Here is a 21,880-nt window from a genome sequence, read left to right as displayed (position 1 = left end):
AGGGGTGGAGCCAGGATGTAATGTAATGGCAGGAAGAAGGTGTGTGTGTCTCTCTCTCTTGCCATTTCCACCTTGCATTTTGCAGCCACCATAACTGCGGCCCCGCTATGCCACCCTGCCTTGGAGCCAACTGAATATGGCCTGAAACCTCCAAAAACTGTAAGAAATAAACCTTTCCTTTCCCAACCTTGGGCATCAGGTATTTTGTCTCAGCGATGAGTAAAAAGTAGCTAAGACATAATTTGGTACCTAGGACCGGGGTCATTTGCTGTGACTATACCTTACCATGTTTTTTAAGAGGCTTTGAAAATGGCCTGTGGGCAAATTTGGAAAGGTTTGGACATGTCATCTGGACGCATAGAGCTGGAGCAACTTAGTCTGTTCTATAGAAGAGGTTCTGCTCAGAGCTCAGGAGACCTGAAGACTGATAAGAAGCCTGATGGTAAAGACCAGGCTTGGGAGGTTTCTGCTGGGAAGAAGAACTGCTTTGGTTGTTAAACTCCCCACGATGTGTGTTACGGCTTGGCAGAAAGTTTGTCTGCATTTTTCTCATGCCCGGAGACTTTGTCTGAGGCTGAGACTAAGGGCAATGTACTGATTAATCTGGCAAAGGAAATTTCAAGGCAGTCAAATGTTGAGGCTGTGACATGGCTATTGTTGGGGGCTTTTAGCCAGTTTTATGTTGTAAATCAAGAGCAAAGAGCCCAGCAGGATAATTTAAAATGCTGTGAGTTTGGTCAGAAGGAAAACTCCAGTAAAGCTGTGGACTATAGAGTTGAGACTTTGATTGCTGAAAAGAAACAAAGAAATAAGAAAGATGGCCATGGGGGCATCACAGGAAGCAGCGGGTCTCCCGCTTTACAGCCTCAAAACTGCAAAAGTGAAAGAATTTGCTCAGAGGAGAGAACTGCAGAGCACCATGCTCCAGAATGGCGATAGAGGCCACCAGAGGTTCCAGAATGGTGGCAACATAGAGAAGCTTTTCTTTACAATCAGGTTCACAAAGCCCAGCAATCCAGGCAATCGACACCTACAGCCAAGAGTGAGAAAAGCCTGGCTACTGCTCCAGCTGGCAGCAAAACTTGGTGGCATCCACATGGTGCTGATTTTAGGTGCAAGGAAAATTCACAAATTCTGAGGGTAAGACAGTTTCCACCTCTATTGCAAAGGGCCTAGGAGGCCAAGCAGTGTGCCCTGAGAGGGCGTTTTGTAAAGATGTAAAGGTGAAGCCAAAGGTGCAGTGGAGACCCCAGAAGTATGGAAAAGCCAGGAATGTGGATCATCCAAGGAAAGCTGCAAAAAGTGAGCAGAGAGGGTTTTAGAGAGAAGCTGCCACAGCTGAAATCCCTGTAACTGTCGTGGGGGTGGAGTTATCCAAGCTTGCAAACAGATTGCTTCAGATGCTGAGCATGGAAGTCTAGGACTTAATTTTCGCCCTGCTGGATGTTGGACTTGCCTTGTTTCCAATGCTTTATATTCCCATTTGTAACTTTTGGAATGGTAATATTTATCACATGCCTTTGCATTCCAGAAATGTTTAACCTTGTTTCATTTGTACAGGGGGTTACAGTTAAGAGTTTGCCTTAGATCTTGGAGGAGACTTAGTACTTGGACTTTTCAGCAATGCTAAAACTGTTAGGACTTTGGCAACTCTTGGAGATGGACCAAAGGTCTTTTGTATAAAGGATGTGCATGAGTCCTGGGGGATAGGGATGGAATGTCATGGTTTATATCAGTGGCCCCCAGGCCTCATGTGCTTGCATTGTGCATTTGTGACATTGTCTAGCACTTGGATTGGGGGTGTGAGTGCTACATGCACCTAGGGATGGAGCCAGGATGTAATGTAATGGCAGGAAGAAGGGATGTGTGTCTCTCTCTCTTGCCTTTTCCGCCTTGCAGTTTGCAGTCACCATGAACTGCGGCCCTGCTATGCCACCCTGCCTTGGAGCCAACTGAGTATGGACTGAAACCTCCAAAAATTGTAAGAAACAAACCTTTCCTTCCCGAATTTTGGGCATCAGGTATTTTGTCTCAGCAACGAGTAAAATGTAAGACAGATTTGTTTTGTTACAAGGAAGGCCATTTCTATCCTCTGATATAACAGTGGACCCTAAAAGCCATGCATGGTAGCATATACCTGTAATCCCAGCACTTGGGAGGCTGAGGCAGAAGGATCACTGCTAGTTTGAGGCCTGCCTGGGCTGCAAAGTGAGTTCAAGGCCAGTTTAAACTGCATAGTGAAATTCTGTCAAAAAAAAAAAAAAAATAGTGGACCCTGAGACCACAAGAGTTTTACAGTATCTCACCAACCTAGGCCAAGGACAACAGGCTATCCAAATGTATGAGAATAGAGTTGTGCCAGCTCCTGGTCTGACTCCTCCCTGGAGACCAAGTGCTTATGAAATTTTCAAAGGAACCCCAACACACCACCAAAGCCAAAATTGAAAGGCCCCTTCACAGTGATCCTTGCCAAATCCTCTGAAGTAAAGGTGACAGAGATAGATAACTGGAATTATCTTTTTGGATTAAAGCTAGTCTCACCTGAACTGTTTAAAGAACAAGCTCATCCAAAACCTATTCCTATGAGCATCTGGAGAAATTTCAAAAAGCAAAACTGCAGTACTGCCACAGATAAGTAAATAAGATCTTGCTAAGGCAGATGTGAGGACAAAAGTCAATTCCAGCCATCTTGTGCACAGAGCAGCATGTCATAGGGCCCGTGAGGCTCAGGTCTGTGAGCTTTGAGCATGGCTGCATCTAGATCTTTTTTTTTTTTTTTTTTTTGTCTTTTTCCTTTTCATCGGTACCAGGGATCGAACTCACGACTGCCTGCTTGCAAGGCAGGCGCTTATGCCGCTGAGCTAAATCCCCAGCCCCTGCATCTAGATCTTTGACACACTGGAGCTCATAAGATGTTCATAAGGTCAGCTTTCTGTTACTGTCATACTAAATCAACTTCTAAAACAAGAATTTTCTTTGGCTCACAGTGTGAAGGGTGCTCCCCATAGGCAAAGGGCCCTATTGTTTTGGGGCAAAGACTTCACCTCAGGGCAGCCAGGAAGCAAAAGGAAAGAGCAGAAGGGGCTGAAGTCTCATTCCCTACAAGGAGACTCCCTCAGTGACCTGCTTCTTCCAGCTGGGCACCACTTCCTAAAGGTTCCACCAACTCCTATCAGCAGGGATTTTATCAGGCTTTGGCTACCTGGGGCCCTTTAAGATCCAATCTGGAACACAGAATTGGCAGGGTGGGAATATTTGGCCAGGGAGAGACACTCAGAGTGTTGGGGGGCCACCAGGCAGTCTTGGGGAGCCACCAGGCAGAAAAGGGCAGTGTCTTTTCAGCGCTCTGTGACCCTCCAAACACCCCACCAGGGGCTGATCAGAAAGCAGTTTGCAGGCCGAATCACTTCAGCTGTGATTGGAACAATCTGGGGTGCCCAGTAGTGCATCCTGTGTAGGTTCTGGTTTAAGGCTGGAGAGTATCATGGGGCATCACACATGGATAGGCGGTAGCAAGTGCTCTTAGAATCTTGGCTGGGCCTCCTGCCTGAAGACTGCTGGTGGCCTATTGTCTGTTCTGGCAGGCAGTATGGGCCAAAGCTGGCACTGTAGACCAATTGCAGGGCACTGGGCACAATGCCCCCCAGTTGCAACTGAGTCACTGAGGCTTTTATTGGGCTGCATAGACTTGGTCTCCAGTCTTCACCCTGGGCCTGCTGTCGTGCAGGGTCCCCTGCTTGCCTGGCTCCACAGCACCTCTGGCCTTCTTGCAAAGAGGGCAACGATGGCCAAGGGGTGTGTCTATGATGTGTCCTCTCAGCAGAGGCTTGGGCCGGCTGGCCCCGTGTACAGGATAAGCATACAGACTAGACACAGAGCACCAATAGGCTTCGAAGACACTTTAGGAGTGATCGCTGGCTAAGAGGCCTAAAGGATCTTCCCCCAGCATTGCACAGGTATGGTTCTAGAACCTTCCCTGGCTCCCACTGCTGCCCCCAGGAGATGTCTAGTTTTACAGTCGACCCTTCTTGGGACCCACCAGAATAGACCCTGGAATGCTCCTGTCTAGACAACAGTCCAGCCTGTGAGACCCCTTAGGTCAGAGGCCTCACTCATTTTCTCAATAAGCCTTGCAGTTCTCAGCCCCATCTGCAACACCCTGGTGACAGACTGGTACCTTCACAGTGGCAACACAAAGTCTCACCAGAGTTGAGAGCACTGCTATAGAGCATTCTAGCAGTGTATGCTGCTCTCTCAAGGGCTGTCCCAAACGATGGTACCCTTAGAATTTAGGGACCTGGCCTGTCAACCTTGGGACCTGTTGGTGGGGAGCTGTCCCTCCTGGGGACTGGACCAACCAAGTTCCCTTCTCCTCAGGAATCTTGTGCAATTTCCCCATTCTAGGTTCCCTTGGTTGTCCTTGCCCTACAGTTGCCACCTCTTCCCAAAAGCTCCTGGCCCCAGGACCCCTAGGCCATTCCCCAGACACTTCAGAAGAAAACCACAACGATAGAAAGGTTTAAACAATTTATTGCGCCCCGCAAGCCCAGGGGATAGAAAGAGGCGCCGCGTAATTGTTTGTTGCCTGTAGCGTACCCGGCCTGGAGCATCCCGCCAACCAGCGTCTTCACCCGGGCAGCAGGCACAGCCTCCGCCATTGGCGCCCAGGGGCCCGTCACTATGGCGACGGCCGTTGCTAAAGGCGAGAGCCAATGGGGGCGTCGCCAGAGCTGTTTCAAAAATCTAAAGCAAACAACAAAAACGCTCCATCCTGGGGGGAGGGGAAGAAAGGGGCAGGAGGGAGGGAGAGTAAAGTGGGGGATCGGGCTGGGCTGGCGAGGGGATCTGAACAAGCTCGGGTGGAAAAGCTGCGATGGCGCCGGGGCCGCCCGCTGGGGAGGTCACTTGCGCCCCTTGGGTACTTTGGGGACGCTGGGCTTGGCCGCCTTCTTCACCTTCTTGCCAGAAGCAGTCGTCGCCTTCGCGGCCTTGGCCCCTTTGTCCTTGGCGGCGCCCGCCTTCCGCGCGCGCTTGCTGGGCTTCCTGTCCGCACGCCGCGCCCCGCTAGCACCCGGGGCTGGGGCCGCCTTCCGGGCGTTGTGCGGGGCGGACGGCGGCGCAGGGGTGGCCGCCGGGGTCCCGCGCCGCTCCCCGCCGCCCTCCAGTTTCTTGCGGTTGAGCTTGAACGATCCGTTGGCGCCAGTGCCCTTCACCTGCAGCAGCGTATCGTTCTGTACCAGAGCCTTGATCGAGTACTTGAGGTACGTGCGCCCGTTCTGCTGGTCGAACCAGGCCACCTTACGGGCCTCCGCGTAGATCCGGGCCAGCGATGAGCCGCCACGCTCGCCCAACTTGCGGATTGTCTCCACCACCAGCTGGCTGTACTTGCCTGGCTGGTTCTTCTTCTTGCTGCTCTTTCGTTTCTTGGCCACTGCCGGTGCCACCGCCTTCCGAGCCGGGCCCTCGGCCGAGGTGAGCGGCAAGGCCTTCTCGAGCTCCACCGACATGGTGGCGAGCGGGTTGGTGGCGGGCGGCGCGCGGAAGCCGGGGGGCCGCGCCGGGAAGAGAAAGGCGAGGGGCCGCGGCGGTGCCGGGGGACTGGGGGCGCGCGGCGGCTCCGGGCGGGAGCGGCCGCGGCCGGGCCTGGGGCCGGGCGGCAGGGCTGGACGGGGCCGGGCGGAGGAGGGAGCGGAGCGCGGGGCGCGGTCCCCGCCGAGCGAACAGAGTCGGAGTGGCCGCTGCCGCTGGAGCTCGCTGGGCGTGCGCGCCGCGCTCTGGCGACGCGGGCGCCCCGCTCAGCTTTTATTCCACCACGTCGGACCGCGTTGAGAACAACAGCCTGGTCCGGGACCGGCGCCGACTTGTGCTTCTTGGAGCCCCTTCCCGGGCAGCTGGCTCCGCGGGCCGCACCTCCTCGGCGCCGCTGAGCCCTTCGCCGTGCGCCCTGGACGGAACCGAGCCCGCGGCGCGGTGGAGGGGCAGCCCGCGCCCGGGAAGGGCCCGGCAGAGGGCGGCGGAGACACGCACCCCGGGTTGCGGGCGCGCGGGAGGAGAGGGCGCCCTGTTTGGGAGCCGATAACGCGGGCTCCGGCAGAGACTTTGAGTCCTGGAGCGACGCAAAGGCAGCCAAGAGCGCGCCGCGGCCATACGAGCTCTGGCCCGGCCCGCGAGGCCCCCGGCCTGCCCGCAGGACGGGCTTTAATTTGTCCGAACTAACACAGGGCGCGCCCTCGCGTGGTCTGCTCGGCGATGAGCAGGTCGCGGGGACTTCGCGGGGGTCGTCTGTGGCTGAGGAGACCTCGGCTGCACTGAGGCTACCAGCGAATGTTGCACCCGGGCCTCGGGCGCCACATTGAAGGGGGCAACACCACAGGGGTCTCTTTGGGGACGCGATCTCGCCACTTCCATGAGCCAAGCTCTCCATTTTGTGATATGTCAATGGTAGCCACCAAAGGGCCTGCGGTGGTCAAGTGGGGAGTTGCGGGGTGGGGGTCGGGGCTTCTCAGTTGCTGACAAGCCTACCCCTCTCTTCCACGCAGGAGGGAGAGTGATGGAGGCAGAGGTGCTGGAGAGGGGTCCCTGGGCATCAGGACACTCAGGTTCCTGCAAGGCTGGAGGAGGCCCTGATCTCTGTCAGTTTCAGTACTGGGTCAGGGGTGGTGCCAAACAGACCATTTGGGAAGCCAAAGGGAGTTCCTTCTGGACAAATGATTTTAGGGTGCAACACTGCAAGGAGGCCTTCGAAAGGGTGCCAATCCCTGGCATTTTCTGCACCATGGAGGGGCAGGGCAGACTGCTGCTGACCTTTTAACCCAGTTAGGGAAGCATGGGCTTCCTGTAAACCATCCTTCACAGCGAATTGAAATCTTGGGTTGAGGAAAACACGTCTACAGGCAGGAAAGCAAGTGAGGACTCCGAAGAGGGCAGGTGGGCACATTGGAGGCCCTCTGTAAGTCCAGCATCCCTCCTTCTCAGCTGCCCCTTTGAGAGATGGGCAAGGCTGCCTAGGAGGTGCTTGGCAGCAGGATCTGTTTGCTGAAAGAGGAGTCTGCACCCAGAGACCTTGCCTGAGAAGCAGGACCATAGGGTGAGCCCTGTGCTGAGGAGCAAGAGAACTTGAGGGACTCAGAATCCAATCCAGGGGACCAGAGACCATCTGGATGTCCTGACAGCCAAGGAATGGACTCTGGAGCTGGCACTTGAGAGCAGAAAGAGTCTTGAGAGGCTGCACAGCTGTCATACAAGAGTCCTGGGCTGGGGTTTTAGCTCAGCGGCATAAGCGCCTGCCTTGCAAGCAGGCAGTCGTGAGTTTGATCCCTGGTACCGGTAAAAACGAAAAAGACAAAAAAAAAAAAAAAAAAAAAAAAGAGTCCTCAAGATATAAGGTGTTTCTGGGCTAGGTGTCATGGGGACTGCAAGGCAGGAGAGGTAGGGGCAGAGCCCAGAGCGCAGACACCCAGGGCCAGGTAAAGTAGAGCCACCTCTCCCACAGAGGTGACTAGTGGACACATCTGGGTATCCCAGGGTGTACAGATACGCTCCAGATTCTGTTACGAGAACTGAAATGTGTCCAGTCACCAGAGGGAGAGGAGGTGCCTGGAAAGATGAGTGTGGAGGCTGAGCAACTTTCTGCCCAGGATACACTCCCAGGCCACCTCTAGGTTGCAGAGCGACATTTTCCCCACTCCAGCAGGGCCTGCCTTGCTGGAGACAGAGGAAGACCGGTCGGAGGGGAAGGAGAAGCCAAGTGTGGCTGGTATCCTGGAAGTGAGGAGAGAGTTTCAAGTCAGAAGGGCTGGCCCATCACTGTTGGGCAGAGCTGGGAGTGTTGCTGCACAGCCCTGTGGCCCTGACCAGACTTTTTTTTTTTGTCTTTTTTTGAGACAGGGTCTCACTATGCAGTTCAGGCTGTCCTTGAGCTCACTTTGTAGCCCAGGCTGGTCTCAAACTCGCAATGATCCTCCTGCCTCAGCCTTCCAAGTGCTGGGATTACAGGCATGAGCCACCAACCCTGGCCTCCGACCAGACTTTCTACCCAGTGGTTTACAAAACCTAAAAGATCTCAATGGAAAACCAGGAGTTTTCTTAGCAGGAGAGCATTCTGGGAAAGTTACATGATCCTGTCTCCCATCATTACCCTCACCACAAGGCAAGGATGTTTCTCTAACAAGTCTCCTTAATGTTTTTCAGAAATAATGTCCCACAAGCTACTCCAAGGAGCATGTGAAGGAACAACATGACTTTGTTACAATTCCAGTGCCTCCGCTCTCATTCCCAACACAGAAGTGTGAGGAACCTGTGTTTAGACCAAGCCTATGCTGTTCTGCATTGGGAATGCCTTTGGATCCACATGACCCGCTGAGTTCAGTGACAACTTCAAAGATACTGTTAAGATTCCCTGAAGATGTATGAAGATTGAGCTGGGGAACCCAGCCAGCAGCCCTGTTCTGGGAGGAGAAAGAGTTCACTGTGGCACAGGTATCAGGCAGCGCAGCCTCAGTCTTGGAGGCCATACTAGCTTGGTGGCACAGAGCCCAGGGGCAGTGCCTTTGGGATTTGGGAGCTGAGTGGTGTCATTCTTCTGGTCTCTTTATGTACATGGGGATGCCTGAGGGAGGCAGGGGGAGCCACTCTTCAGGGATACTGAGTTCCCAAATTCCATCTCCCACCACTGTAACAGGAACCAGAGGTGGAAAAGACATTAAGTTGACCATGAAAAATGGCAAAATATGAAAAAAATTTTTAAAAATGCACGAGGCCCAGGCATAGCCCAGACCAGTACCAGAGTTACTCCTGTGCCAAGCCAGCCAGTCGGGGAAATCCGTAAGCACAGTCAGCGATGCTGTGGCTAAGCCTGGAACTTTTGACACTACCCATGTACCAATGATATGTGGGCAATTCCTGTCATGGATATTGAGATGCTGAAAACTCACTAAGCATTCTGATCAAAAACATGGAAGCACATCCTAATTCCCTGTCCTCCATCCTCCCGTTCAGCTAGTGGTTCTTGTTCATTCACCCTCAAGCCAGTCTCCTGTCCCTCCCTACCACCTTCCCCCTGCCACCTGCTTCCCCACCCCAGCCCAAGGTCTTTGCACTCAGGGTCCATGGCAGAGGCATAGCTGGCTCTTCCAGTGGCCAAGGTGCTCCTGAGACTCAGGTGGACCCAGCTTGACTTTCTTTAGCCACCTGATCCCATTTGTTTGTGACTCATCTACTGTCACTCTCATTTTTTCTTTTAAATGCTCAGATCCCAGGATCAGACCCTGGTCTTGTCTTATGACCCTGTGTCCTACAGACGGCTGGGACACACAGAACTGTTAGGAGTGAGGCTGGTTCTTCCCTGGTCCCTTGTTGTGCTCCTACCACTGGGCATGCGGTCACACCTGTGACCCACACCAAGCCTGGACACCAGCAGAAAGGACAGAGCAGGGACCATGTGGAGCCAGGGTTATTTTAACTAGCATGTCTGCAAGGCCAAGCTGAGCTGAGCCTGGCATCTGGGTACAACATTAACTTTCTACCTTGAAGATACAAGAAATATGTGGACATAAGGAGATGGTCCAATTGCTAGTCCTATTTCCTCCCATCCCAATAGAATGTCAAAACTCTTTCTGTACAAACATATATATGTATTATTCTGACCTTGATACTAACGCTGGTTAACCTATACACATTTGGTAATTCTACTTGGACTTCTATTATTTTTTAAAAAATAATTTTTATTATTTTTTTGAGACTCAGTAAGTAGCTCAGAGTGGGCTCAAACTCCAGGCGAACCTCCTGCCTCAGCCTCTGGAATGATAGGACTGTGTTTTCTCCCAGCTGGTGCAATATCCTGTTGGAGACTCATGCAGTGTTTATCAATAAACTTTTCACTTTCCTATCCCTCAATGATGTGTAAGTTCTTTTTACAATCCATGGCACCAGCCTCTTCCCTCCTGCCCTGCACACAAAGCATGTACAAAATCTCCCTTTGTGCCCGACTCAACCCTACCTCACTTTTTAAGCTCTTGTTGCCAGTGGGGCATCACCACAGAGATGGCTCTGAAGGGCCCTCCAGTGTCACTGTGGGCTTCTGGACCGAAGATGCAGTCTCGAGGTGAGGAGTCACTAGAAATACCCAGATTGGCAGACGACACACGTGATTAGTGACAGAGGGAGGTGATCCCATCCACACCCACAAATTTAGGGCCCCCTTTGCCCCAGGTGTTACCACCTGTGAAGGGATTCATGCCCAGGGATGAGAAGCAATGCCCTTGGGCATCTGAAATTCTGCACAGGAACCTGAGGGCCAAGGGGAACTGACTGAAAAGAGGGGTCAGGGCTTGGAGTTTAGCTTAGCAGGTACAAGTGCCTGCCTGGCAAGCATGAGGTTGAGAGTTTGATTCCCAGTACTGAAAAAAAAAAATGAGGGGACAGGTCAGGCACGTTGCTGCCACCTGTGGTTCATTCAGGAGTCTGCCTGCAGGTCAACATCAGTCTCCCCCAGACAGGTGGAAATAGGGTGCTGTAACCTGGCCTCGGTGGACAGGGGTGGCTAGTCCAGGACTGAGATTCAGACACAAATGGACAGGAAGTAGATTCGGCATGAAGGGGAGACTGGAAGTTTGCTGGTTTTAAGATGCAAATGAGGGAGTGGCTGACACTACGGGCCAGGCAAGGACAGGGATGTCTGTTCTGTAATGGCCCAGGGGTGATGTACAGAGTTGTCTCTGATTCACTGTTGTTACATAAATATCAAAAATAGACATGCTTTTCTGATTAAAGCTGTCTTGTCTGATCAGAACCCCAGCAGCACTGTGGACTCACATGGAAGATTTGAAACTGGTCACTCTTGGTGCACACTGTGTGCTGGCCCCTGGGTCCTGATTACACTTTCTGGCTCACAGGACCTACATTCAGTCTCTGCAGAAGCTTTTGTATTCATCTCATTCAGGATATTGGGACATGTTTTCACCCAGGAGGATAGAAAAGACTAAAAATATGAATTTGACACAGAAGGCCTGGATTCCCTGGTGAATTTGCCTTCATTAAGAAAAAGACATTTTCATCAGAGTGAGAATGTCAGTATCCTGCAAAATTGACATGGGGAACAACGAGAGTGAAGAGCCTGCAGGGCCATTACAGACCATTTACCCTGGGCTCGCTGATGCATAAAAAATTGTTTCTGATGAGGAGCTAGCTCAGTTGACTCAGATTCAACCACAGACATTCGATTTTGATAAGCAATCAGTATTCAAGGATTATATGAAAATTCTTGAGAAGACATGAACATATGATGTCAGCCAGGAGTTTGAGTTTGACATCATGAATATAGTGACACAAACAAGAAAGCAATGTTATGGCGTGATTCAGTGTTGCAGCGTGTTCAAAGGAATAGTATTACCTTACCTATGAAGTTATCCTCAAAGTCCTTAGAAAACTTCTAGTTCTGGACTAGAAAAGACTTCTATTGTCTCCCATTGTAATTACCAAGTGGCTTGGAGTTTGAGAAGCACCACGGGACTTAGGTCTGCATACAGTGTGCTTTCTTCTTTTTTTTTTTTTTTGGTACCAGGGATCGAACTCACGACTGCCTGCTTGCAAGGCAGGTACTTATGCCGCTGAGCTAAATCCCCAGCCCCCAGTGTGCTTTCTTGGTGCATCACTTTTCCCTCCTAAAATCTCTCCACAGATCACATCATTCAGTGTGGGGTGAACAGTGGTGACTCTAGATCTTTCTGGACAATAGCATAAATACCCTCCCATGTTTTCCAGTGGAACAACACTTACATGAAACAACTCTGCAGTGTGACTATTTGACTGAAGGAGTTACAGAACCCAGTAAAAGACTTAAACTATACCTGTTAAAATTTAATTTGGGAAGGTGGCCATAGGAAGCTGAGGATTTCCAGGCCTTTGTAAGCCCTTATTCTGAGAGAACATCGGGCCAATAAATGTATATCTTGACCCCTTCAAAGGCATTTTCTTGATCAATGTTTATCCATGTTCTTTAGCTATGGTCTGTGTGCCCAGCTTGTATTTGAATACCTCAATCTAAAAGGAGTCCAATTAGGATAAACTTGTGACATAAATTTACTTCCATTTGCTATGTTCCCATGCTACCCTAGGAACTTCAAAATTACATGCCTTCCTAGGGTAGCCAGATAAGGCCTCAGGGCTCTGGACATCATACCTTGGGTGGGTAGAGTCCCCTCAATCCATTACTTGGGCACCCTGGTGAATAGTTCAGAAATAAAATAGGTGTTTATGGAGAAAGCCCAAGAGGAAATGTTTGGCTGGCTGATTTTTTTTCCTACCTCATCCTAACACTTAAGATACTACTCGGTCTATTTTGTTAAAAGCAGTTATCACATTTTATTTGCCTCTTTTCAGCTAAACTTTGATATCAGCATTGTTAAGTAACTCTGGGTCATTTGTGGCATCTCTTGTATCAGACATGTTTTTTGAGCTAAAATTTATGATAGTTCTCCCCTTTCCCAAGTTCCATTAAATCATTTCTTTCCATTCTGCTCCACTTCTGCTAAAAGCATTTGGATGTTGAAGCTGGACCCTAGATTTTGGAAAACCAGGTTCATAGTTTTGTGATAAAAAATTGCATATGCTAGTTGTGAAAAGATAAAGATTCTGGCCCTTATTACATTTGTCCTATTAAAGGATTCACTTCATAGAATTATAGCGATATTTTAGTCAATTAGTTTTGTGCCCACTTATTTCTAATTATTTGCTACAAAGCCACTCACATATGTTTTTGTATGGTATGATTAAGTAGAAATTATATACTGAGGCCATGTTGGAACTTAGGACTCTGGGAAGCCAAGCCAGCACCTCCCCTCCCTGGTAAGCAGAGGCAGGGTGGCAGACTGCAGCCCTTCCAGGGGGAGAACCACCAGTGTCTCCTGAGATCCATGCCATGTTGGAACTTAGGATGCTGGGAAACCAAGCAAGCAGCTCCCCCCCCTGTAAGTGGCTGAAGGGTGGCAGACTGCGGCCCCTCCAGGGGGAGAACCACCAGTGTCTCCTGAGATCTGCACCAAGTTAGAATTTAGGATGCTGGGAAACCTCCCTGCTAAGCAATACTGAACCTACTGGTGCACAGCCTAGAGTCAAACATCCCACTTCCCCTACCCTCCTTCTTTTGTCCCCCCCATTAGCAAATGGGAACCAGAAATCTGAGCATCTCTTGGGAGGTTGACCATAGCAAATAAGGGAGATTTCTTTCCACCATCTCTCTGAAGGCAAATATTTTTATTACTGTTCTACTTTATTCTGATTAATGGTACTGCTCTATTCAATATTCTGTTTTGATAAGTTCTATAATGTTCTGTATTTCATTTTATTTTGATATGTGATTGAAAGAACAACTATTGTAAAGATAACGAAATATACTGTGATGCCTATTACTATTATCCTGGTAGCCTGCTGTGAAGTTCTGTACCAATTTCACTACACGGTCTCAGTTGGCTTTATTCTGTCTTGTTGTGTTGTATTTTACTATTCAAAATAAAAGAAATTGTGGGACCCTAAAAGACAAAGAAATTATATACTGAGAAAATGACTAATAATAAACTTTCTAAATTTTTAAAGAGGCTTATTTTATTCCTTTGACTAAATGACTACTTGAATTGAACTAAAATTGATAATTCTGTCTCAGATGAAATACATATAGAAAATAAATGAAAAATTTATAATTCTCATTTAAAAAACAATTATGTGCCAGAAACATGTTTGATATTAAATAAAATTGGAGATCCCAGCTGTTTACACTGTGTATGGCTGGGGATGGTGGCAGTCGTCTATAATGCAGTACTTAGGAGGATGAGGCAGGAGCACTGCCAGTTTGAGATCAATCTGGGCTCCCATGAGACCTGTGTCAAAGAAAACCAAACAAAAATTTTATATAAGTAATAGTCTGTTGAATATTAATTTGATTTTGGTGATTGGCATTTAATATTTTTATCTATCATTTTCTTCTGTTACTTTAAAAGAGTAGTATAATGCATCATAATTATCCTAAGATTTATGTTATTTAAATGAAACTATTTACTATGTGTTGTCTGAACTTTTATTTATGTCTCTGGAACAGTGTAAAGAAAAAATCTTCAGGACCTGATGTTGGACATGTTCTTCCATATATATATATATTTTTTTTTTCCCCTTTTTTTGGTACTAGGGGTCAAACTCATGACTTTGCACTTGGCAGATGCTTATGCCACTGAGCTAAATCCTTGGCCCATGTTTTTATATCTTGACAATTTTTAATGTCACAGTGAAATTAAATATGGAAATGCTAAAAAAAAAAAAAGGATACAAATGAACTGCCCCTCGAAGCCTGCAGGAGTTGCTATGAGTTCAGATCCTGGGGCTGTCTGCATCTGGACAGGACTTGACTTGACCCTGCCCTCTCTTGGTGGCCCTGCCTGTGCCCTGTGTTGTCTGCAGGCAGCTGGACACAGCTGTTTTGTTCTGGAAGGCACCCTTAGGTGATCTGTGCCCAGGGTACTTTCAGCAGCCTGGTGTCTTCCCTAGTGCCTGCGTTCCATCCAGAGTCTGTGCACACCGCTGTTGCTTCCATCCAAACCACCAGCCTTCCTTGGCTCTTGGAACTGACACAACCATGACTGCCAGAGACTAAAGCACAAACTCATGGGCCCCTAACCTGGAAACATTTGACTGTTTTGAGACTGGGTCTCTAGACGCCATTTAGGCTTTAACCCATTAATCATTAAATGTATCATTTGTGTTTTCTCCTGGTGTAATCAGGCTTAAAAGCAGTTAAAACTGTGATTGCTCAGGCCCAATAGGTAACTAAAATAACAAATTGTGACCTTCATTTTGTAAAGTTCTGGATCAAATGCTTTAGTTCTGCAGATTAGATATGTATAGGTATGTTAGACATGTAGGGAATTTGTATTTAAAGTTGGTGAGTGCTTGCTTTGGCAGATACCAAAATTGGAATGATAGAGAAGATTAGCATGGCCTCTGTGCAAGGATGACATGCAAATTTGTGAAGTATTCAATTTTTAAAAAAAAAAGTTGGCAAACTAGGCCAGCTGGTATACACCTGAAATCCCAATCTTCTGAGACTGAAGCAGGAAGATCAGAGCTCAAGCCCATCTTGGATAGCTGAGTGACTTTGTGAGACCTGTCCCTTGGAATGTAGCTCAGTGGGAAGACCTTGGGTTCGAACTCCATTGCAAAAAAGAAAAAAAGTTGGCTGGACAAAGTTTATCTATCTTAAGATGCAGGACACTAATGTAAGAGAAACTAGAGTAACTTTCAGGATTCAGAGGGATATTGGATCTTCAGCTTTTACAAAGTCCAGGTCTAGACTCTTTATCTTTAGAGTGCTGTCACTGTCTTGAACTGGAAGTCAACTGGGTCCCAGGAAAAGCAGACCCTCACAGCACAGGGACTGCCATACAGACACAAGCAGTTTCTAAAGACAAAATCCTCACCTCCAGCCCTGCGATTCCTCCAGAGCCAGGAAACCAGCACTGAGACAGTGACCAAGGACTCTGCTGCCAGCACCCCTAAGGCTGGTCTCTCCTGCTTCAGAAGTGGCCTGCACCATTCCATGGAGCTTCTTGTGGCTGCTCAAACCGTTGTACTCTAAGAAAATAGCTTTGTTATATGTGTATTATAACAAAACCTGTAACACGGGCTTACTGTGTTTTCCTTCTTATGTCTTTGGATGACCTAATTGATATGTCAATCAGTGCTCTTCTCCGTAAAGAATTGTAAAACCTTACCTAATTGATATGTTAACCATTGTTGCCCTCTACAAACAACTGAAATGGTGCTAAAACAAGTTAACAAGTGTTGTTAATCACTGTTAGGCGCCTCTATTCTCCACTAAAGAGCTAAAGAAAACTAGGATGGCCCTCTAATTTACACTTGTTTGAACTAACTTGCTTGTATGCAGTGAGATTTGCTTATTAGCATAACCCTTTACCTGACCTTGATCCCCCTCCCCAGAAAGAAAGAAAAACATAACCGCCGTTTTCTGTTCTGTATGGCGCCTTATTGCCTCCCTCTCCCCTTACTTATCTAGGCTAGGCCATAAAGATTTTGGGTTTCTGGTGACCTCTTCCTGACCCGGTGGTGGTCTGTCATAAAATGTGCCTTAACTTCAAAGAAATTACAGGAAAATGTTGTGGCTTAACCCTAATGCACCAAGAGGGTTAAGTTCCAAATCCTTGTGAAGGCTTAAGTTTCAGCTTCTTGTAACTTTCGACCCCTTCCCACCTGTTAGTGTTAACAGCTGTCCTGAGATAATTAGCTTTCTACTTTCTTCTCCAAATGTTATTGCAGGTAATTCTTATCTGCAGGATGGGAATAACTCAAAAGGCGCCAAAGGCTCCCGAGGTTGTCAGAATTAAGTGGACAGCTATACAGTTTCCAGATTTGGGTCAACAAGTTTGATAGCTCTGCAGGTTTCTTTGTCCCCCCCCCCCTTTCCTCCAGCCTCTTTTTAAAGTCCTCCCTTCAGTCTCTGGAGGCAGTCTCCAAATTGGCTCCCAGAGACTCGTCACTAGGCCTGGTCTAATAAAGCCTTTGTTTCCCAAATTTCAGTCTCTTGCTTCCTTGGATTTTATACCAGGGTCCGAGTTATTACAAAACCAGCCAGCCCACCACTCTTGTCTCTTGTTCTTTCTTGCTAAAGGGCAGCTACATCCTCTCACTCTCATTTTTCAATCATAGCTCTTCCTGCCAAACCCTGTTTTGCTTCTGACTTCCATTATCACCAAAACAAGGACCTGTACTAGCCAAGAACAGGTGGACTAGTCCTAGGACTTCCTATACCCATGTGATCTGGCTTTGTTTTAGGCCTGGTTGACTTCCTGAGCCTGAAAACCCAGAAGTCCCCTGGAGGCCCATTCTGAAGCCCCTCTGGACCTCCCAGCACCAGTTCTGCACCTCTGTGCCAGCTCCAGTGTCATCCAGGGCTCACAGCAGACCCCAAAGGTTTGCTCAGGAGTGATGGCTGGGGGCGCTCTCAGGAGCGACAGGAAGTCCAACATAAAGAAAACAATCACACAGGAGTGGCCCCTGTGGAAAGGAGCCTGGCTTTGCAGCCTCAGGACCCTGCCTGCTCAGCATCTACTTACTTTGGGAACCAGGACTCCTAAGTCCCACAAGTCAACCCCCATACTCATAAGGCTCTCGACCTCCCTGAGAGCCGCTGTGCTTGCCCCACAGCCTAGCTTCTGCCCATGAGAAAGAATCTGCATCCCCTGGGTTCTGTGCCTGGCCCCTTTTCTGGCATCCAACTGTTGGGAGAGTCAACATCTTTACCCCAGGCCCTGGTGAGCTCGGAAGAGAGAGAGGTCACTATGGAAGGGGCCAGGCACCAAGGTGACACCTGTGCTGTGACAGCAAAACCAACACCTGTGTCCACTGGAGTCCAGCCACAGAAAAGACACATTCCCAGGAAGTGGCCTGCCTCAGCTTCAGGCCACAGAAGAACCAGAGTGTAGGCTGAGTAAGGGCAGCACATGGAGCAGAGCTGAACAGTGGGAAGTAATGTTCACCTCCACTTTCTCTGTGAGGAAACAGGCTTGAGAAAGGGAGAATGTATTGTAACCCAAAGTATTGTGTACAGTCAGATATCTAAGTATTGTAATCCCTTTTGCAGTCTTCCTCACAATCCATAAAGTTATACTTACAATCCCATTGAGATGTTATTGGAATCCCAGCAAATTAATTTTAATCTACCACTTCCAATGCAACCCAAGGCAAGAGTAAAGACAACAAGGCATAGTCCAAGTTTAGGGCAGCCAAGGGGTCCTAAGTCCAATCCTTGTGAGACGTGTGGACAAAGGCCCTGATCCTAGACTTCTCCCAGAATTTATCTTGTGAAAAAGGGGGTGGTGGTCCAGGGATGAGTGACAGTGTGGATGGTGGGAATTACGCAACTTTTGGTTGCCAGGTAGGGAAAAAACCATGTCTACAAAATGTAGAGCTAAGGATATGCAGAAGGATCGATTTGCATAATTCAATTAAGGTAGCAACTGAATTTAGGAGGCTGTTGCTTCGATTTTTCATATGTAAACTATTGTGCCCTGGGAAGTCATAGCCTCTTTTCCTTGAAGCTCATACACAGTCGACATTCCTGGAGCTGATGGCTCTAACATCCCTCTGTGCTTATATATTTTAAGAGAGCATTACCGAGGAAACAGGAAACTGCCTGATGGCTTTAGAGATTACATTATCATTACCTCAGTAGCCTTATTTGCAATGCTTAGGGCCAATTGAAGGAAACAGCTTAGCCAGCTCTGTACATACCAGTATAAGGAAATCAGTCTTGATATAATAATCAAAGTTGCAGCAATTGTTCTGCATTCAAGGGGAGTCACTCACGGTTGTTGCCCGCAATATTGGGAAACTTCGCGAATGATGCAGGCCAGAAATAGGGACCGTCAGTCAGTTTAGGGCACACCTGGATGCCTGTGTTGCACCACTTCTCCATTCCTACTCTGGTCATCTTGACTCCATCTAAACTTTCCCAGGTTGAATTTCCTGTTATGCACTGTCCCCCGCTCCAGACCATAACTTGTGAGATACAGCAGTTGACACTGTGCTTTTTATACTTGGCTCTTTGTTGAAGACAAAAACCAACAAAAAATGCAGTCCAGCAGAAAGGGACCCTCAGAAACATCCCCTCCCTTTCTTCGTTACCAGATCATTCTTGCAATTAGTGGCCCTGAGGAAGCAGATGGCAGCCACTGTGGGGAGCAATGGGCGGGGTCCTCAGGGCCCCTCTTGTCCACTCAGTGACCCTGAGTCCCCTTTGTCCACGAAGAAGCGGAGGTGGGGCTGTGGCAGGTGTGTGGAATTTGCTCCAAGTCTGGCAAGCAGCCCAGCACCTTTCCCTTCAAGGGAAGGTCCCAGGGACCGAGGAAGGGCTCTTGACAGGTGCAGGGGCTTGGGGAAGCTTCCGACAGCCTCAGTGTGAGGTTCCTGCACAGTGTGAGGAGCCTCCGCCGGGTGTTGTCCCGGAATAGCGCCCTGGGACCTGCAGCCGCTTAGCTGCATGGCCCGAGGAGGACCCTGAGCAGGATCCAGCACTTCTGAGGAGCTGCCTGGCCCCTCTGCGCGTGGGCCCCGCAGCTGCACAGCTGCGGCAGCCTCTCGGTGTCCGGCCCTTGGCAAAGGTTTCTTCCCTCCCTCCGGCCACCTGGTGGCGGCGTCTGGCCCTGTCTGTCCCCGCTCACCCCTCCCCTCAACCTGGAGCCCTCCAGCCGCCGCGCACTGCTGCTCGGCCTCTACCAAGAGTCCCCGTTCCCTTCTTCCCAGTTCCTCAGCGTTGTCCCCGCAGGGCTCGGGCCGGGGGCTCGTCCGCCTCCGCCCAGCAGCGCTCAGCTCGTCTGACTGGCGGACACGGGACACGGGTGACCCGAGCCCTCACAGATCAGAGCCACAGGGACGCGGGCCCGACGACGGTGGGAGCAGGCAGGCGCGGGGGACACGGGGACCCAGGAAGCGACGCTTAGGCCCCGGGCAGAAAACGACCGGGTGCCGCGCAAAGAGGGCGGGCGTGGCCTGGCCCGGGAGAGCACGGTCTCCAGAGACCAGGGGAAGGCTCGCTTCAGTGGCTCCTGTGGCCTGGAGCGTGGCCCTGTGGAGAAGAGCTGCGCGCTACCGCAGCCACGCCACCCACAAACGCGCGCGGACGCCGTCTCAGGAGACTGAGTTGGGGCGCCGGCTGGGCGGCCGTTAGGGGCGTTGAGCTGGCCCCGCCCCGTCTGGCCCCGCCCCTCGTTTCCAGGGAGACTGCGGGCTTTTCTCCCAGTAGCCACTTTAGTGCACTTTCTGTCCCCTCGAACTGGTCAGAAGCCCTTACCCAGGTTTTTGGAGATCCAGAGTGGTAAAAGTAAAAGATCAGAGTGGTAAAAACAAAAAACAAACAAAAAAAAAACAAAAAAAAAATTGCCATGTGTGGTGGCTTATGCTTATAATCCCACCACTGGGGACACTGGGACAGAAGAATCACCACTCATTCAAGGGCATCCTTGATACATATTGAGGTCCTGTCTCAGCCCCCGCCTGATCCCCAAAATCCCAGCACTCTGGGAGACTGAGGCAGGACTCCAAGTTTCATCTCAGCCTGGGCAAATGATGGATACCCTGTCACAAGAAAAAGGGCTGGGATGTCACCATGCTGCAAGCCCCTGGGTCCTTCCTGTCTGTGCATTCATGCCTCTTGGACCTGTTTTTTGTTTTGTTTTGTTTTATGATATGGTCTCTTTATGTTCAGGCTGCCTAGAACTCAGTAGACAGCCCAGGCTGGCTTAACCTGTTAGTCATTAAATGTTTGTTTTGTGTTTTCTTGTGAGATAATCAGACTTAAAAGCAGCTTTTGGTTAAAACTTTTAACCTCTGCTAGGATCCAATATATAGCTAAAAGTAGAACAAATCCTGACATTATAGTTTTTCAAAATTCTGGGTCAAATTCTTTCAAAATTCTGACTCAAGTTCTGCATTTTAAATGTGTATAGGTATGTTAGACATGTAGGAAATATGTATTTGAAAGTTAGCAAAATCAGGCCAACTGGCACGAACCTGAAATCCCAATACTCTAAGAGATTGTGGCAGAAGGATCAGAAGCTCAAGCCCATCTTGAATAACTGACTTTATTTGTCCCTTAAGATGTAGCTCAGTGGGAAGACCCTGGGTTCAATCACCAGTACAGAAAGAAAAAGAAAAAAAAGTTCATTTGACTAAGTTTATTGGTCCTAAATTTACCTAACTGATCTCAAGACATAGGAAAACAAGATAAGAGAAACTAAAGTAACTTTCAGGACTCAGAGGGACATCAGTCTTTACAAGGTCCAGTTCCAGACCCTTTCTCTTAGAGTGAATCCACTGTCTTCAACTGGGAGTCAACTAGTTCCCATGAATAGCAGAACCTTACAGCACTGGGACTGCCACACAGACACAGGTAGTCCCCGGGTGCGTTCTAGCCCTGCGATTCCTCCAGGGCCAGGAAACCAGCACTGAGGCAGTGACCAAGCACCCCATTGCTGGCATCCCTCAACCTGGCCCCTCCTCCTTCAGGGGTGTCCTGCACCACTCCATGGAAGCCCCTGTGGTTGCCCAAGCTGGCCCACCCCTCTTTCTCTTGCTCCCCCTTGCTAAGGGGTAGATACCTCCTTGCTCTCTCATTTCCCAAGTGCATCTCTTCCTCCCAAACTCTGCTTTGGTTCTGCTTCCTGTTTTCATGAAGCAAGGATCCACACCACCTGGGACAGAAGGAGCATCCTGGGGACTTAGACACCTGTGTGACCTGGCTTTCTAACTCCAACTCCCACCAGAAGTCCCTGCCAAGGTCCTGTCCCAGGACTGGCTACCCTGCCTGAGAACCATAGAGTTTGCCTGCAAACTCGGAAGCCTCCTGGTGGCCCATCCTACACCTCCACTGGACCTCCCAGCACAGGTTCTGTGCCCTTGTGCCACTGTCATTCAGGGATCTGGGAAGACCCCAAAAGTTTGCTCAGGAGCCAGTGGCGGGCATCCTCCTTAGGAACTTCAATATCATGAAAGCCATCATACAGACGTGGCCCTTGCAGAGAGGAGCCTGGCCTGGTTGCCACTGGTCCATAGCCTGCTGGTTATCTTCTTTCTTTGGGTGCCAGGGTCTTCTAGGCCTCTTAAAGCACTCCCCTCCCATGCATGAGGCCCTGTCTGGCTCCGAGTGCTCCTCTGCTTGTACCCCAGCCTTGCCTCTGCCCACAGGAACGGGTCTACTCCTTTGGGGAGTGAGCCTGAGCTCTTTTCTGGCTGTCGACTGTTGGGAGAGTCCAACATTTCTACCTCAGGCCTCGTGGAGCTGGGATGAGGCACCCTGATGCCTGGTGCTGACTAGGCACCAGGG

The 21,880-nt window shown here is 49.6% G+C and overlaps 1 protein-coding gene and 1 pseudogene across 1 annotated transcript; one reads left to right on the top strand and one right to left on the bottom strand.

Annotated features, from left to right (window-relative positions):
• Positions 1-4,512: 4,512 nt before the first annotated feature.
• Positions 4,513-5,914, bottom strand: LOC100731961 (histone H1.10). The gene has a single exon (XM_013155117.2). It carries the CDS (start codon positions 5,505-5,507, stop codon positions 4,902-4,904), a length of 606 nt encoding a protein of 201 aa, XP_013010571.2. The 5' UTR covers positions 5,508-5,914; the 3' UTR covers positions 4,513-4,901.
• A 9,018-nt stretch (positions 5,915-14,932) lies between these two features.
• LOC111757302 (U6 spliceosomal RNA) lies at positions 14,933-15,030 on the top strand (annotated as a pseudogene).
• The last annotated feature ends 6,850 nt before the right edge of the window (positions 15,031-21,880 follow it).

This window comes from Cavia porcellus, unplaced genomic scaffold (assembly GCF_034190915.1).
Source record: "Cavia porcellus strain 051 isolate PalLab524CR breed Dunkin Hartley unplaced genomic scaffold, mCavPor4.1 scaffold_27, whole genome shotgun sequence".
Classification (NCBI taxonomy): Eukaryota; Metazoa; Chordata; class Mammalia; order Rodentia; family Caviidae; genus Cavia; species Cavia porcellus.
This window is presented reverse-complemented; position numbering and strand designations above follow the sequence as displayed.